Consider the following 13,957-nt stretch of genomic DNA (forward strand, 5'->3'; position numbering starts at 1 on the left):
CACTTGAATGCTGGAGCATCATCTTCACGCTGGCTTTTGGGTCTATAACCCAAAGCCATTCCTGCAGGCTGTCCTTAAGAGCTTTATAACCCAATTAGCATCCAGAGCAGTAATGAAGCATTTGAGCAAACGGAAGGAATTTGTCTTGCAGTGACTTTTGCATTTGCAGCAGAGGCTGCGAGGAGCGTGGTGTGCTCCTCTCAGTGCCTCTGTGTATTGCTGGGCAGTGGGCAGAGAGCTGCCAGCCCCTGCAGGAGATGCTGCAGCACCTCTGGGCACCTCTGACTGCTTCCCTGGGCACTGGGGGGGGTGTCCGTGTGTCCCCCCATCCCCTTGGGCACCTGTGGCTCACAGGGTGGTGCTGGCCACAGAGGGACACAGGAAACCTTTGGGGCAAGGTGGAGAGGGTCAGGTGAGCCCCAGGGGGAGGTGAATGAGGCAGGGCTGGCTTGGGGTGCCTGTGAGGAGCTGACTCAACACCTGAGCTTTCTCTCCCCCGCCCTCCCCGCTTTTTGCAGCTCTCCACGAGTTCCCCAATGACATCTTCACCAACGAGGACAGGAGACGTGGAGCTGTGGTCCTGCACGTCCTCTGTGTAAGTGTTTGCCTTTGCCTTGTTGTCTCCAGAGCTCTGACTGAAGTTCTCTTCTTTTTGGTGCCTTTTCATCTCCTGTCCAGTCAGGGATGGGACAGCTTTTTTGTTCTTGGCATCCTCTGGTGAAAAGGAATCAATAATGGAAGGATGGTTTGAACTCGTTTTCATTTCTTCCTGCAGACACTGTTAGCATGTCAGGCATTAGAAAAGTCATGCCTGAAAATGGGAGCTTGGCATCTTTAAGACCTCAGAGAGCTGAAAGATGCCAGAGTTCTGCAAGAAGTAACTCTGTAGTGTATGGGGTGGAATAATTGACGTAGAAATACCCGTGGGATTAAGGGGATTGGAAAGTTTGCTTTACCAGCTCTATGGATTACATTAGAGGCATTCTGAAGAGACCTGCTCCTAATGAATGCTTAGAAGCTTTTAGCAATTTTTAGTCAGCTTAAATGAGCAGTCACCATTAGCTGCGAGAAGTGATTCATGATTTCTTTTTGAGTATAAATTAGATTGCATTGTGTATTTTAATGTGAGCCCTCTGCGTTAGGATTTTATTTTGGCTTAAATAGATGCAGAAATTTGTTGAGTAACGTTGCTATTGACCATGCCTGGCAAGTTCAAGAATCCCAGGTTTCCATGGGAACGTTGAGCTTTGAAATGTTTTGGAAACTGAGCACTGGACCCGAGCTGGGTTTTGCCACCAACAAGAACGCTCCTAAAAACTCGTGTATGAATTCGGTTCTGAATGCTCTGAATGTGCCTTTAAACGTGTGTGACAATGAAGTCTGGAGGACTGAACTGCCCTACTTCAGAACAAAAGGGGAAAATCTGTTTTTAATGAGAAATAGAAAAGCATTGCCTGTCCCAGCAGAGATGTGCTCAGTTTCTAGCGAGCACGAGGCAGCTCCCTGGATCCCTCGCTGTTCTCCCTGGCAATTTCGTGCACTGGGGAGGAGGATTCTCTGACCACTCCTTGTCTTGAGCTCCCAGGGGTGCAGGACCTGGCTGGGTTCAGCCTCTCTGCCACTGGGATGATGATAGCCAGAGAAAACAGAGAATTCCAGCCTGGGCTGCGAGGGGTGCTCTTGCTGCTGGGGTAATGAACCTCCAGTGCTGGGTTTTACCTCCCAGAATTGCACAAGAGTTTCATTGTCTTCCTGGAGGTTTCTTCATGGGTTTGAGGAAGTTGGCCTGTGGAAGGGGCTCTGCAGTGGCAGGCAGAGCAATGCAGTGATGATGAGAGGTCATCACCATGCCTCTCATGCCGCTGACCTCTCCTGGAACAGTTTCTGTTCATCGCAGCAAAAACGCGCTTGGATGTTTTATTTCTGAAAGATGTGAAGGCAAAGCTGCTTTACCAGAAGCCAGAGGAGCAGGACAAAAGCTATCACTGGCACCTGGGGGGGAGTGTAGGAGGCTGCCCAGGGCATCTTCTTCCTCTTGCATAGTAAAAAGGGAAAAAAGACCCCAGGAAATCTTCACAGAGGGGCTGTGTGAGTTTCTAAACACCATCTGATGCTTCACAAAGATGGAAGTTCATCCCTAAACACTTGAAAAATCTGGGAAAAACTGGGCAGACCAGCAATAGTTTTAGGTCTGAACTGAAAACGCTTTGGTTTGAAGGGAAAGTGGGCCACTGAGGGCATCTTAGAGGTTGGAGTCATGGTGTTTAATTTCTCCTGGATACTTTTTTGGAGCTCAGCAGCTGAGTGCTTCTCTGCCACCCATTATTTCCACGTCCCCTCTGAGAAGAGGCTGAGCTGCTGAGTAACTCTCCACTAAGTCACTGGTTTGGGATGTGCAGTTTTGAGGGGCCAAGGTCTGGCTTTTAATTCTGGTGCTGTTCCTGCAGCCTGGGAGCTCCCCAGCCACCCAAGGGCTTCTTTTTGCCATCTTAACTCTGTCATTTGTAGAATCATAGGCTCAGATGGATTGGAAGGAACCTTACACAATATCCAGTTCCAGCTCCCCTGCTATGGGCTGGGACACCTTCCACTACCCCAGGATACTCCAGGCTTTGTCCAGACTAGCCCTGGGCACTTCCAGGGATCCAGAGGCAGCCACAGCTTCTCTGGGCACCCTGAGCCAGGGCCTCAGCATCCTGACAGGGGAGAATTTCTTCCTAACACCCAGCCTACCGTGCCCTCTGTCAGCATGAGGCCATTCCCCCTTGTCCTGTCACTCCAGGCCCTTGTCCCAGTCCCTCTGGGTACTGGAGGGCCGTGTGGTTGCTCTCTTAGCCTTTCTCTGGTTTTCAGTTCGTTCTTAGCTGATGTTCCCATGCAGATGCTCAGGGGCACTGGCACTTCAGCCAGAGCTGAAGAAAGAAAGCCCTGTGCTTGCTCAAAGTGCTTTCAGGGGTGGCTCCTTGCTGGTCCTGGCCCCCCAGGACAGGAGTGTGGGGACAGCAGCAGGGACAGCCACATGGACCCTTCCCAGCCCCTGGGATGGAGGCAGGGCTGCAGGGATTGATTGCTGCTCCTGCAGCACCGTGCTCTCTTGTGAAAAGCTGCTGTAGCTCAGTGAAGCCGGTTTTAGTTCCAGGACTAAGACTTCTGGGAAGCTCAAAGGACAGCTGGGCAAACATGAAAAAATTCTGTCCTGGGCAATGGAACAGGTATTTTAAAGAGTAAGATGCTTAATCACCTTTGATGCAGAGATTAAACGTTTGTTAGGATGGTCATTTTAAAATCAGTCCTAATGTGGTGCTTAAACTGGCATTGGTAATCCCTTTATGCAGGACCATTGCATTTTCCTAATTTTTTAATGTCCTCTGAGGGGAAGAGGAGTGAGTGTGTATTTTTTTCAAGCGTGTTGCCTGGCTGAGGACTGCCATACCATCACTTGGGAGCCAAACACAACCGAGTGAAGCTGGGGCTGAGCTTATTTTGTGTGTAGAGTCCTCCACGTTGTGATCTCTGGAGCCCTGTGCTCCTTGGGCAGGGATCATGTCCAGCAGGCAGGACATGCTGGCTTCTCAGGGATGATGCTGCAGGGCAGATTAGCCTTCTTGAGAGGCATTACCCACTGCAGATTAATATGATTAGCAGATCAAAAATCCAAGCTGAAGTCAGGCACCCGCTGTCCATGGTATTTCAATGGAATTTGGCCACATCTCTCTCTGGAGCCCTTTCTGGTCCTTGTTCCTATGATGCCTGCGAGCCATTCTCTTCCTTTATCTCTGTTCATACTGTTTGCAGTGTGTCAGCAGCTCCTGTTCCCTTTGCCAAGATCAGGATCTTTGCTGTACCCGACAGAGTTGGAGATCTGAAATTTTGTTTCCTCTTGGGTCCTCGAGGCTGTTTTGCACTGTAGGATTTTCAAAAAGCCCAAGTTACACTTACTCGTGTAAGCACAGAAACTGCCCAAGTGACATTCTAGTGTTTACTGTGTCAAAATCATCTGTGATGATGAAAATCCCATCTCTAGTAATCCTGAGAAAAAATACACTTGCATTATTTTTGAGCTTGAAAGGTTTTCATGGCTGTACACTAATTACTGGCTTTTTGCAGCAAAGTCGTAATTCTGGCACATTAGAATCTGTGTTTTTGATGGCCTTGGGGGATTTAAACCTGTTCCTCGAAAATCAAAACAAGAACAAAAACCTGGAAACCTGGAGGGCATTTTTATTGCTTCTTTTTCTCCAGAAAAAAAAATACTCTGGTCTCCAACCATCACCTGAGCTGTACAGAACTTCCAACAACAAGCAAAGCCACAGGATCTGCTGGGGATGTGCTTGGAACTGTGAATAATCCCTAGGATTAATACACTGTTTTTCTACCAATATTGGCCACTTCTCTCGGCTGTAGTCATTGACTGGAGCTGCAGTGCTTCTAGAAGTAACTCTGTGCTTGGCAGGTGTCACCAAAGAGGTGGAGCTGTCTTTGAACCTTGCAGCAGGTCTGGGATGTGTCTGTGCCAGGCAAGCAGAGTGGGCTGGGTGTTTTCCCGTTGTGTGGAGGTGGGGGAGTGGGCAGGATGGGCCGGGTTGCCCTGCAGGCTTGTGTGGGTGTGAGCCACACTGTGTCCTGTGCCTCTGGGGCAGAGATCACGCCCTGTTTAATAGTACAGAAACCCAGGTTAAATGCTTCTTGCATTAAACTGCAGAGCTGATTGGCTCAGTGTCCCTTCAAGTCCTGTGTTGCTCCTTGGTTGCATTTGTTCCTGTGTCAAGTTCAGCCAGGTTTTCCACTGGGACCCCGGTGACATGGCAGGGCTCTTCATTCCAGGAAAACAAGCTCCTGTCCCCTTGTTCAGAACACTAGATTTCAAAAATGACTCCTCCAGGGTTTAGATTTTCACAGAATACAGTGATAAAAAAGCCTTGCACCGCACAATGGGGGAAAAAAAAAGGAAGGCAAAGATATTTCAGTGTGGCTTAGCAATGTCCAGAAAATTAAAAAAAACCAAACAACAAACAAACAACAAAAAGCAGTCTTTATGGTGAAGAAAAAACGTTGGCAGCTTTTGATAGTTCATAAGAACTCTTGGAGAAATACTCCACAATCTTTCAATTAAATCCCAGACAGCTCTATGAATTCTTCTTGCCGAGAGCATTTTACTTTCTTGGCAAGTCTGTAGCGAGGCACACCTGGTCTTGCTGGGATGCTGCTGCTCAGTTCTGTGTGCCAGGCTGCAGACCCAGCCTCTCTGTTCCCTGCCCACCCCCTTCTCCCTTGCAGGCCGTGTACATGTTCTACGCGCTGGCAATCGTCTGCGACGACTTCTTCGTCCCCTCGCTGGAAAAGATCTGCGAAGTAAGTGTCAGATAAGTGTCAGGTAAGCGTTCCTTGGCCGTGTGCTGCTTTCACAGCGCTGCTGGAGAGCCTTGGGCTGTGCTGCTGGTGTATCCAGTGCCCGTGCTGCTTCCCTTGTTGCTCAGCGCCGCCTTCTCCTGGCAGGACGGGCTCTCCAGGTGCTGCAGCCGTTCTCCAGGTGTTCCTGCTGCTGCCTCTCGTGTGCATGTCCTTGCAGATGGCTCTGCAGAGGCACCAGGCCACAGCTTTAGCTGACAGGAAGGAAATCTCGGGTGGGTTCACCCCCAGCAGAAATTGTGGGTGTTGTGTACCCTGCCCTCGCAGTCGTGACTGTCACACCTTGTGCTGCGTGGGTGTGAGTTGTAGAGCAGCAGGGACAGCTAGGCCAGCTGTAAAGAAGCTCGTGAGTGCTCCCAGCAACTCTGTTTGTCTTTGGTGAGGTCGGGGTGCCTAAATTTTAGAAGACAGGGAGTACATTTTGGCCTGAATCAGCTCAGACGGCCACAGAGCAAACACAGACCGTGTGCCCGAGGTTACTGCGAGGCAAATGTCGAGGTTACTGAAAGGTAAGAGCACAAGGCAGGAGCTTCTGTCCTGCAAAGCCACTGCAGCCTCTGGGGCTGAGTCTGGGGAACCCCCATTGCAAGGTTCAGGAGAGGGAACACTGGTGTGGACATGGGGATAGGAGATGCTGGGGAATGCAGAGAACACCCCAAGTTCTTTGACCTCCCCTCTCCCAGGCAAGGAAACCTAGGAGAGGAAATGATTTTCCATCAAGCTGTGTTTCATGGGGTTCCACAAGCTTTGGAGCACTCCAGCAGTGCTGTGCTGTTCTGCCTCAAACACATTCCAGGTGAGGGCACATCCTGTCCTTTTCCCTTGTCCCATAACTTGTGTATGTAACTTCTGAAGGGTTGTTACCTGTGTATGGGCAGTGGGTAGAGTTACCCTCCCTTAGGGGCCAGCAATATCCACCGTGGCATCCTCAGGAAAGGCTGCTGTGAGGATTTCTGCTCTCCTCTTTGTGCCAAAGGTGCTTTGGCAAGGCTGAAGCAGTGCTGCAGGGGGAGGTTTCCTGTGTCCTGCCAAGGCTGGGGGTGCTGCCTGGAAAGCCAGCTCTGCCAGGGACACTTCCAACCACCCTGGGCTGCCTTCCCCGTGCTCCTGGCTGCCTTGCTGTGTAGTAACAGCTCCGGGTGGTGGCCATAAGGCAGGAGCTGGTTGTTGCTCCTCTTCAGCAGGGGAAGTGCCTTGTGGCATCTGCTGAGCACCAACTGCTGCAGATGGAGCAGTGGGAGTGCAGACAACGTAGAGGGTGTAATTAACCAAGGAAATCGTTGGAAGCAGCATATGCTGATGGAGTTTTCATAGAACAGTGGGTCCTTTCCCTCCCAGAAGCCCCTGTATTTTAGACAGTCCTGCTGAGGGGTGTGTAGAGGAGGTAAGTGATGGAGTCTGGGATCAAGGGGGTAAGGAGAGAGCAAACCAAGGCATAAGTCGTACCAGGGAAGGTGGCTGGGGGTGAACCAAACCCTGGCCCTTTACAGAGGGAGAGATGAGGTGTGTGTAGCTGGGCTGTGGAGCACACACAGCCCTGTGAGTGGTGAAGTTGCCTTGCTGTTGGCTGGAGTGCTGGCCTTTCCCTGCTCTCTAGAAGTGTCACTGGCCTCACCTGCCCTCTCTGCCAGGCCATGCTGACTCCAGTAGCCCTGGTTTCTCCTTTATACTCCCTTGGATTACACAAAGCTTTCCAGGTCGTGCTCTGGGCAGGCAGTTTAGCCCTGGCAGTGCAGTTCCTCCAGCTGCTCAGTGTGCTGATCAGTGACTCTGTGTTTCTCTGCAGCGCCTGCATCTCAGCGAGGATGTGGCCGGGGCAACTTTCATGGCAGCAGGAAGCTCTGCTCCCGAGCTGTTCACATCTGTCATAGGTAAGGAGCCTGCTGCTGCTGCTTCCCAAAAGCTTCCCTGGCTGCTTGCAGAGCTGGAATGGGATTGCTGCATGCCTGCAAGGTTTGTTACAATCCCTCCTGGGCACAGGTGGCACTCACTGCCTGGGGGGAGTCCTCGCCAGGTGAAGTGACTCTGGAGGTGCCATTACCTCACAGCAGGGCTCAGCTCAGATACTTTCTCTAGGAGACACTTGTCTTTCAGTCACAGCTGCCAGATGTGCTCTGCAGAGAGGTCTGATTGCACAAGCCAAGCCTTATCGTTTGGAAACTTATATTGGACCAGGTTGGGATTGTCTTTTTTCTAAGGGTAGTACAGTACCAGGGTGAAAATAAAGCCAGATTCCTTCAGGCAACTTCGAGAAGCTCTGATGGCCATCAGATCATTTTCCTGCTGTGGTGTAACCCACCAGGTGCCATGTGTCACTTGGCAGGTGAGTGCTTCTGTGTTCCTGAGAAAAGGATCAAGTTGGAAAAAGGATATGAACTCTGCACTGGCCAGATAATAAATAGTGTTAGAACCTTACAAGCAAGAGGTGAATTTAAACAGACTGACAGCTAGCAAAAGATGGAGTGTTATTTTTAGGCTGGCTTCCTAAGGAAAGGATCTTGTGCAGCACTGTGATGCATGTGCCTGTCAGTTCATCTCCCTCACCATTAACCTCATTGGCCAATTTTAACCAAATTTGACAGAAGAGCTCTGAATAAAACTTGTAACACAGCCCCATAACTCATCCTGAGAGGTATCACTTGGCTTGTGAGTAGCCGTGGCCAGACAGCTCTGAATCATCCCTAGCTTCTCCTGAAGCTTCATCCCTACTGAAGCTGGGATGGGGACATGGGAAGGAGCAGAGTACTGGGCAGGGAATATCTCATGGGAGACAGTTTGCTGCAGATTTGTGTCCCACCAGCTGCTACCATGAGCTTGCAGTGTTCTGTGGTGTGAATTGCCATAATGTTGGGTCCCAGGAGCAGGAAGTTAGTGACTGGGACGTGTCTGAGCTGCTTGGTTTCCATCACTCAGTCCTTCCAGATCCTCTCAGAAAGCAACTCTGCAGATTGCACATTGCCTTTAGATTCATTAATGGGGTATGAGGTCTGCAATTTTATGTGAAAAAAAAGTCGGCTCTCTCCCATTTACACAGCTTCCCTTGGACTTGTTTTTCAGGTGTTTTTATCACAAAAGGAGACGTAGGCGTTGGAACCATCGTGGGCTCGGCTGTGTTCAACATCCTCTGTATTATTGGCGTGTGTGGGCTTTTTGCAGGACAGGTAGGAGCATTTAATGATCCCTTACAGTTCTTGCTTCACCCTGTGCCTTGGCTGTGCTGCAGAATCACATGCCAGGTTCACAACCTTGCCACGAATTTCTCTGGCTTTGTTGTTTTTTTCACGGGGGCCCAGTGCTGTTCCTCCCTCGCTTTTGAGATGAAAAGCAGAGCAGCAAAGGTCAGCTCGGGCTTTTGGAGCTGCCCAAGGCGTGTGGGTGGGCAGAGGAATCAACTTTTGCTTGTTTGCACCTCGTGTAGACTGTTCTGCAGCGTGTCACACCGCTGGTGACAACACAAGCTATTCATCTGAAATTAAAGCAATTAAGCTGCGGGATCTGAGCTGCTGTCTGAATTGCAGACGTGATTGACTGTATAATTAAACACCACTTGCCAACGTGCCAGGTATTTTTACAGTCTCATAAACGTTCTTTGACGTGTTACTGTGCAGACTCACTGGTAAAGAGGAGAGGCAGAGTCATGTCACCAGCACAGGGCAAGGGAAGAGGAACTGAGGAGAGGAGACCTTGGTCAGTCTGGGAAAGCATGGAAAAAAGAGAGATGGGGTTCTCCTTGGGATCCAGTTCTGTTTTCCTTAGCTGTGAGCTTTTACAGGCTGAAAATGGGCGTTTTCAGAGTGAGGGTAAAGTCACAGCAGTAATTTTTAACCACCCACTGTCCTGATTCGTGTGGAGCATGCAGCTGGCAGCTACAGATGCTCGATGTGTCACTGGTTCTGCTGGAACCCTGACTGTGAAAACCCAGTTAATTGAGGTCAATTTTTAATGACCAAAGCCTTCCCAGGGCGTGAGGCTGTGTTCCCCAGAGGTGCTCTCTTGTCATCAACAGGACTTTGGTGGAAAAGGCCTGCTGGATTTTGGGGCTCGACAGAGAATGTCAGTCTTCTCCAGAGGCCCTTTACAGGTGGGAGATGGTTGTTTCAGAAGGAGAAATCACAGCCAAAACGCTCTTGTAAAAACATCTTCAGCCTTCCAGCTGTGGTAGCTTTCAGAAGTTCATCCTAAGCATGGTCTGTGAGCCTCTTCCAAGCCAAGGGCTGAGATTTTTGACTGCTTTGTCCCTTCTTTGTTTTCTTTAAGACTCTGCTGGTGATTTCTGTGTGATTTTGTCAAGTCACATAACCTCTCTTTGCTGCAGTCTCACCTTGAGAGGGTGGGCGAGCACTGGAATGACTGACATCACCATGTGGAACTGTGATTTCAGTGAGAAAAGAAGAAATTTCTGTCTCAGTAATTCCAATGTTTTAGGTAGAACTCTGGATCGGTTTATGCTTTTCATTGTTTCCCACTCCCAGCCTTTCACCAAAAAGCCATTCCCTTTTAGTGGTGTGATTCATCATTTATTTTGTGTTGGTATGAATAGGAATTCGAGGCACTAACACAGGTGGTAAATTTGCTTGTTGGTGAGATTTCTGTTCTGCTGGGGACCTGCATCTCAGCAGTGAGTTGCCAGCTGAGCCTGAGGGCTGGCTGTTGGTCAAAGCTGCTTGCTGTGCTCCAGGGATTTTTCTTTGGGCTCACACCTGTGGATTGAGCAGCTGGAGCCCTCAGATTTTCAGATGTATTGCCTGTGGGCTGGGAACCCCAGAGGTCACACTGCATTTCCAGCAGCACTCCTTTAGAAAGCCTTCTTTTGGTTTGGTGGCTTTTTTTGTCTGTTTTGTTTGTTTTTTAACTGGTAAACGGTTGAATTGTAAAATACTGTCCAGCTCTCTCCAGCATACGTTTTATTTTTAGATTAGGTTGTAGTTTGTATGTGCTGTGTTGGATGTATTGTTCTTTGGCCTAAGAAAAGACTGGGTTTGGTTATGTGCACCGTGTTTAGAAAAAGAAACAAATGCACAGCCCCAAAAAAGCTGGTACTCATTTTCTCGAGCACCAGCCCTAATCGTTTATTCTTCCAAGCCTTTCCTGGCTGTATGTGCACACTTTTCAGGATAAATCACAATAAGCATCCCACTGCTGGAGCAGGAGAAGGGAAGCGTGCCTACGCCTCTGCACGCCTAAAAAAAAGGCATCCAAAAAAGCATTGTGAGGGTTGAAAGTCAAACACTGCCAAGTTAGAAAATAGCAGTGTGAGGGTTCCCTGTGCACCCTTAATTTGCTCCCCCACCCCGTTGCCTGAGCATTATTATCCAGGCTTTAATTAGGGGGTCCCTTGCCGGGTTCTCCTGGGGCTCCCAGCCTCCCTCTGCACACAGAATGGACTTTGCTCACTTAATGAGCAGCTATTCAGGATTTTGTTTTCTCTTATTGTTCACTCGGTGCCCCTCTGCCTTATTTACCAGGCTCTTTTCAAGCCCCGTTCCAGAGGCAGAATTATTAATTTCCTCTTGAACTTCTGCCGATCTCGTCGCTATTGTATCTGAGCAGTTGATGAGCAGTTAATTAATTTTCCCCAAACCTCTGTGAGATGAGGGGGTGTTTTAAAGATGGGGAAACAAAGCACAGAGAGATTAAATAAAAAAGGATAACTTGTCGTTTTAGGGGCCAATTAGAGATGGCACAGCCCTGCTCATTTCCCCTCGGTCCGTAGCATTCTGTGGCTGGCTCCAGGTGCTGCTCCCACTGCTCCACAGGGCTTTCCTGGCTGGACTGGCCGTGGTTTGAGTGGCCATGGCAGTCTCCACACAGCTCTCCTTGAGCTATAGGAGCCTCTCTTCTTCTCCTCACTCCAGCTTCCTTCCACAGGGCACCACACAGGCTGTCTGTCCTGAGCCCTGCTCTCATCCCTTGGGCTGTTCTTGTCTGGAACTAAGGTGACTTAAATACATCTCCTAACATTTAGTGGCTGCTCTTCCTTCTCGTCACTCGCCCTCCAGCTCTTGAGGCCTGAGAGAAAAGTTTTCAGCAGGTTCCTCCCTTGGGTCATGTATCCACCCTTTGCTGCCTTTTGAGCATCCAGCTCCCTTCCAGTGGTTTCTATTCCTTCTCCTCTCCCCAAGACTCTGCTCTTTGTCTCCTTGGCCTGACTTCTCCTGGCTAATGTTACCCGTGCCAGGGAGGCACCTCTTGAGGTACAGGAGTCTGCTCTGCTGCCGGGGAAATCACATTTTCCACTGTTTTCATCAACTCCAGAGATTTTGGACTGGAGGGATTAAAAAAGCAACAGTGGATGCAGGCTGCTCCGTGTGTTTGATGGCCAGACGAGAACCATCCCCTAAGGGCTGGATTTTCTAAACTAGCATCCACACTCTCAAAATGAGAGTTTCCCAATGCACCTTAAACTGGGCCTCTGCAGAAGCAGCAGAACTTCACATCTGGTGTGTGTTGAGGTGCTTGACCAAGGCATGTTTGGAGAGAGGCCCCAAGTATTCCCTGTGGACAGTGAATGCTGCCCATGTGCCTGTGGCAGTGAGCCTTAGAAGCATCTCCTGCTTTCTTCTTGGGGCCTGCTGAAATACTCAGCATAGCACTCACACCCCGAGGAGGATTTCTCCTCTTTATTTCATCCAGGCAGTGGATGCCACTTCTAAGCTGTAGATGGTTTCAGTATATGGAAATATGGTAGGAGCTCATTCCTCACCTGCCTGGGCAGTGCAGGTTGGATTTGTCTGCAGCTGCTTCCTCCTGTGTCCCTACAGCTGGGACACCAGCACGTCTCCTGGCAGGTGGGCACCGCCGAGGCACAGAACCCAAATGTTTTTGAGCTGCCGTGTCAGCTTTGCTTCCTTCTGGCAAAGGGGGAAGGAGGAGGTAAGGGAGCACTGAAATGGCAGCAGATGCAGCCCTGCAGACAGCAGTGCAGCAGCATTCACAGGGACACATGCTGGAGAGGGCGAGGAGGCTGCTGTCCGCCTGCTGATGGATTGCATCGGGCTTTTTCCATGCCTGCAAAAGCCCAGCTGTGTGTGGGGAGCTTGACCTTAGCCTGGGGTCCCCTGCAGGCCTTGGTTCCTCTGTCCTGTCTTCTCTCACGCTCGTGTTTGTGCTTCTGGAGCTCTCCCCTCCTTCCCCTGCCCTCTCACCGTCCTTGGCGGCGAGGACGCGCCATTCTCGGAAGCAGTCCTTGCTTAATTCAGCTCTCATTCAAGCCAGCACAAGCAGAGTTTGTTCGGCTTTGGACATTCCCCCACCCAGATTCGTCTTGTTTTTCGCAGCTCCGCTGCTCTCTGGCCCTGTGTCCTCTCCCAGCACTGACCCACAGCGTTTTGCAGCCTTGCAGGGGAGGTGGGAAGTGTTTTTGTGAGAGCAGTACAAACGTGAGTTGCAAGTCACTCCGGCAATTCCGTGTAATTTTGGATTTGCGTGGCTTGATTTGCTCGTTAGTAATTACCTGCTCTGTTTTTCAGCCGAGTCCAAGTCTCTCTATTTTGCCTTTCCCCAGGAACAGGCAGGCTTCTCTGGGTGGAGAAGGGGACCAGGAATGTGCCACGGAAGTTCTTCCAGTTGTTGGTTCTGTCAAGGGGTCTGGTGGGTGGCGAGGCATCATTCCTCCACATACTGGAGCAGAAAAAGGACTTGCCCTGACAGTCTGACCTGCCTCCTTCTTTTCCAGTGGGATTCTTTTACCCCAGGAAGTAAACTAAATTCAGCAGCTCTCCTCTGCCCAGGTCACAGAACCCTTGTGCTAGCCGAGGTGCCTCTAGGATTTATCAGCTGCTATGGGTTACATCAGTGGAAAATAGGCCTGAGAAATAGTGTTAGGTATATTGACAAGGACACTAAACAGTGTTTAATAACTAGAACTAGAACGTTTCTTAATGAAGCAGCCGGGACTTCTGTAATCTGTTTTACCCCACTTCTGCCATTCAGCCGTTGCATGCCTCGTAATCTTTTAAGCTTTAATTTCGCTCACAACTCAGACTGCAGCCGTTACTGACTTTTGGCTTTCTCATTGCATTCATGAGCTTCTTTTTCTTCTTGACTGTGGAGGAGTTTTTAAATGGGACAGTTGCAACGCTGTTGCTTTTTCTGCACTGGTCTGTGACCATTGGTGGAAAACATGTAAAACTCTGGGGAAGTAGTTTAAGGAGAATTCAATGCCGGTTGCTGGGACTGTTCACTGCTCTCACAGCCCAGGGCACGCTGGGGTTTGGTGCTGGCAGTGTTTTACAGTGGCTGTGAGCCTGTCTTTCACTGACAGGGCTGTGTTGCAGGCATGGGACAGACAAATAAGTCTGGCTGAAGTAGTGCCAGAAGGCGAGGCTGTGGTCCTGGGGTACCCAGAGCTGCTGGCATGGCCGTGGTGTGTGAGAGCCCAGGTACAGGGAGAGCACAGGGGGATGCTGGAAGGATGCTGTGGAACATCAGGCAGTCTGTAAGGGGCCAGGACTGCAGCTGGGACAGAGAGGTGTGGACGGAGGTTCAGGATAGAGGGGTGCCATTAATTCAGAAATGCTGCCCGAGGCAATCAGGAGAGTTGCAAATG

At 50.1% G+C, this 13,957-nt stretch overlaps 1 protein-coding gene across 3 annotated transcripts in view; it reads left to right on the forward strand.

The window, feature by feature from the left end:
- The window catches only part of SLC24A3 (solute carrier family 24 member 3), a 78,318-nt gene that overhangs the window by 30,303 nt on the left and 34,058 nt on the right, over positions 1 to 13,957 (forward strand). For all 3 annotated transcript variants that reach the window (XM_088160854.1, XM_088160855.1, XM_088160856.1), the window contains 4 exons: positions 519 to 595; positions 5,278 to 5,352; positions 7,196 to 7,280; positions 8,467 to 8,570. In XM_088160854.1, coding sequence (XP_088016980.1) covers positions 519 to 595; positions 5,278 to 5,352; positions 7,196 to 7,280; positions 8,467 to 8,570 — 341 coding nt within the window. The remainder of the gene's footprint in view (positions 1 to 518; positions 596 to 5,277; positions 5,353 to 7,195; positions 7,281 to 8,466; positions 8,571 to 13,957) is intronic.

Source organism: Sturnus vulgaris, chromosome 3 (assembly GCF_052056855.1).
Source record: "Sturnus vulgaris isolate bStuVul1 chromosome 3, bStuVul1.hap1, whole genome shotgun sequence".
In the NCBI taxonomy this organism is placed as follows: Eukaryota; Metazoa; Chordata; class Aves; order Passeriformes; family Sturnidae; genus Sturnus; species Sturnus vulgaris.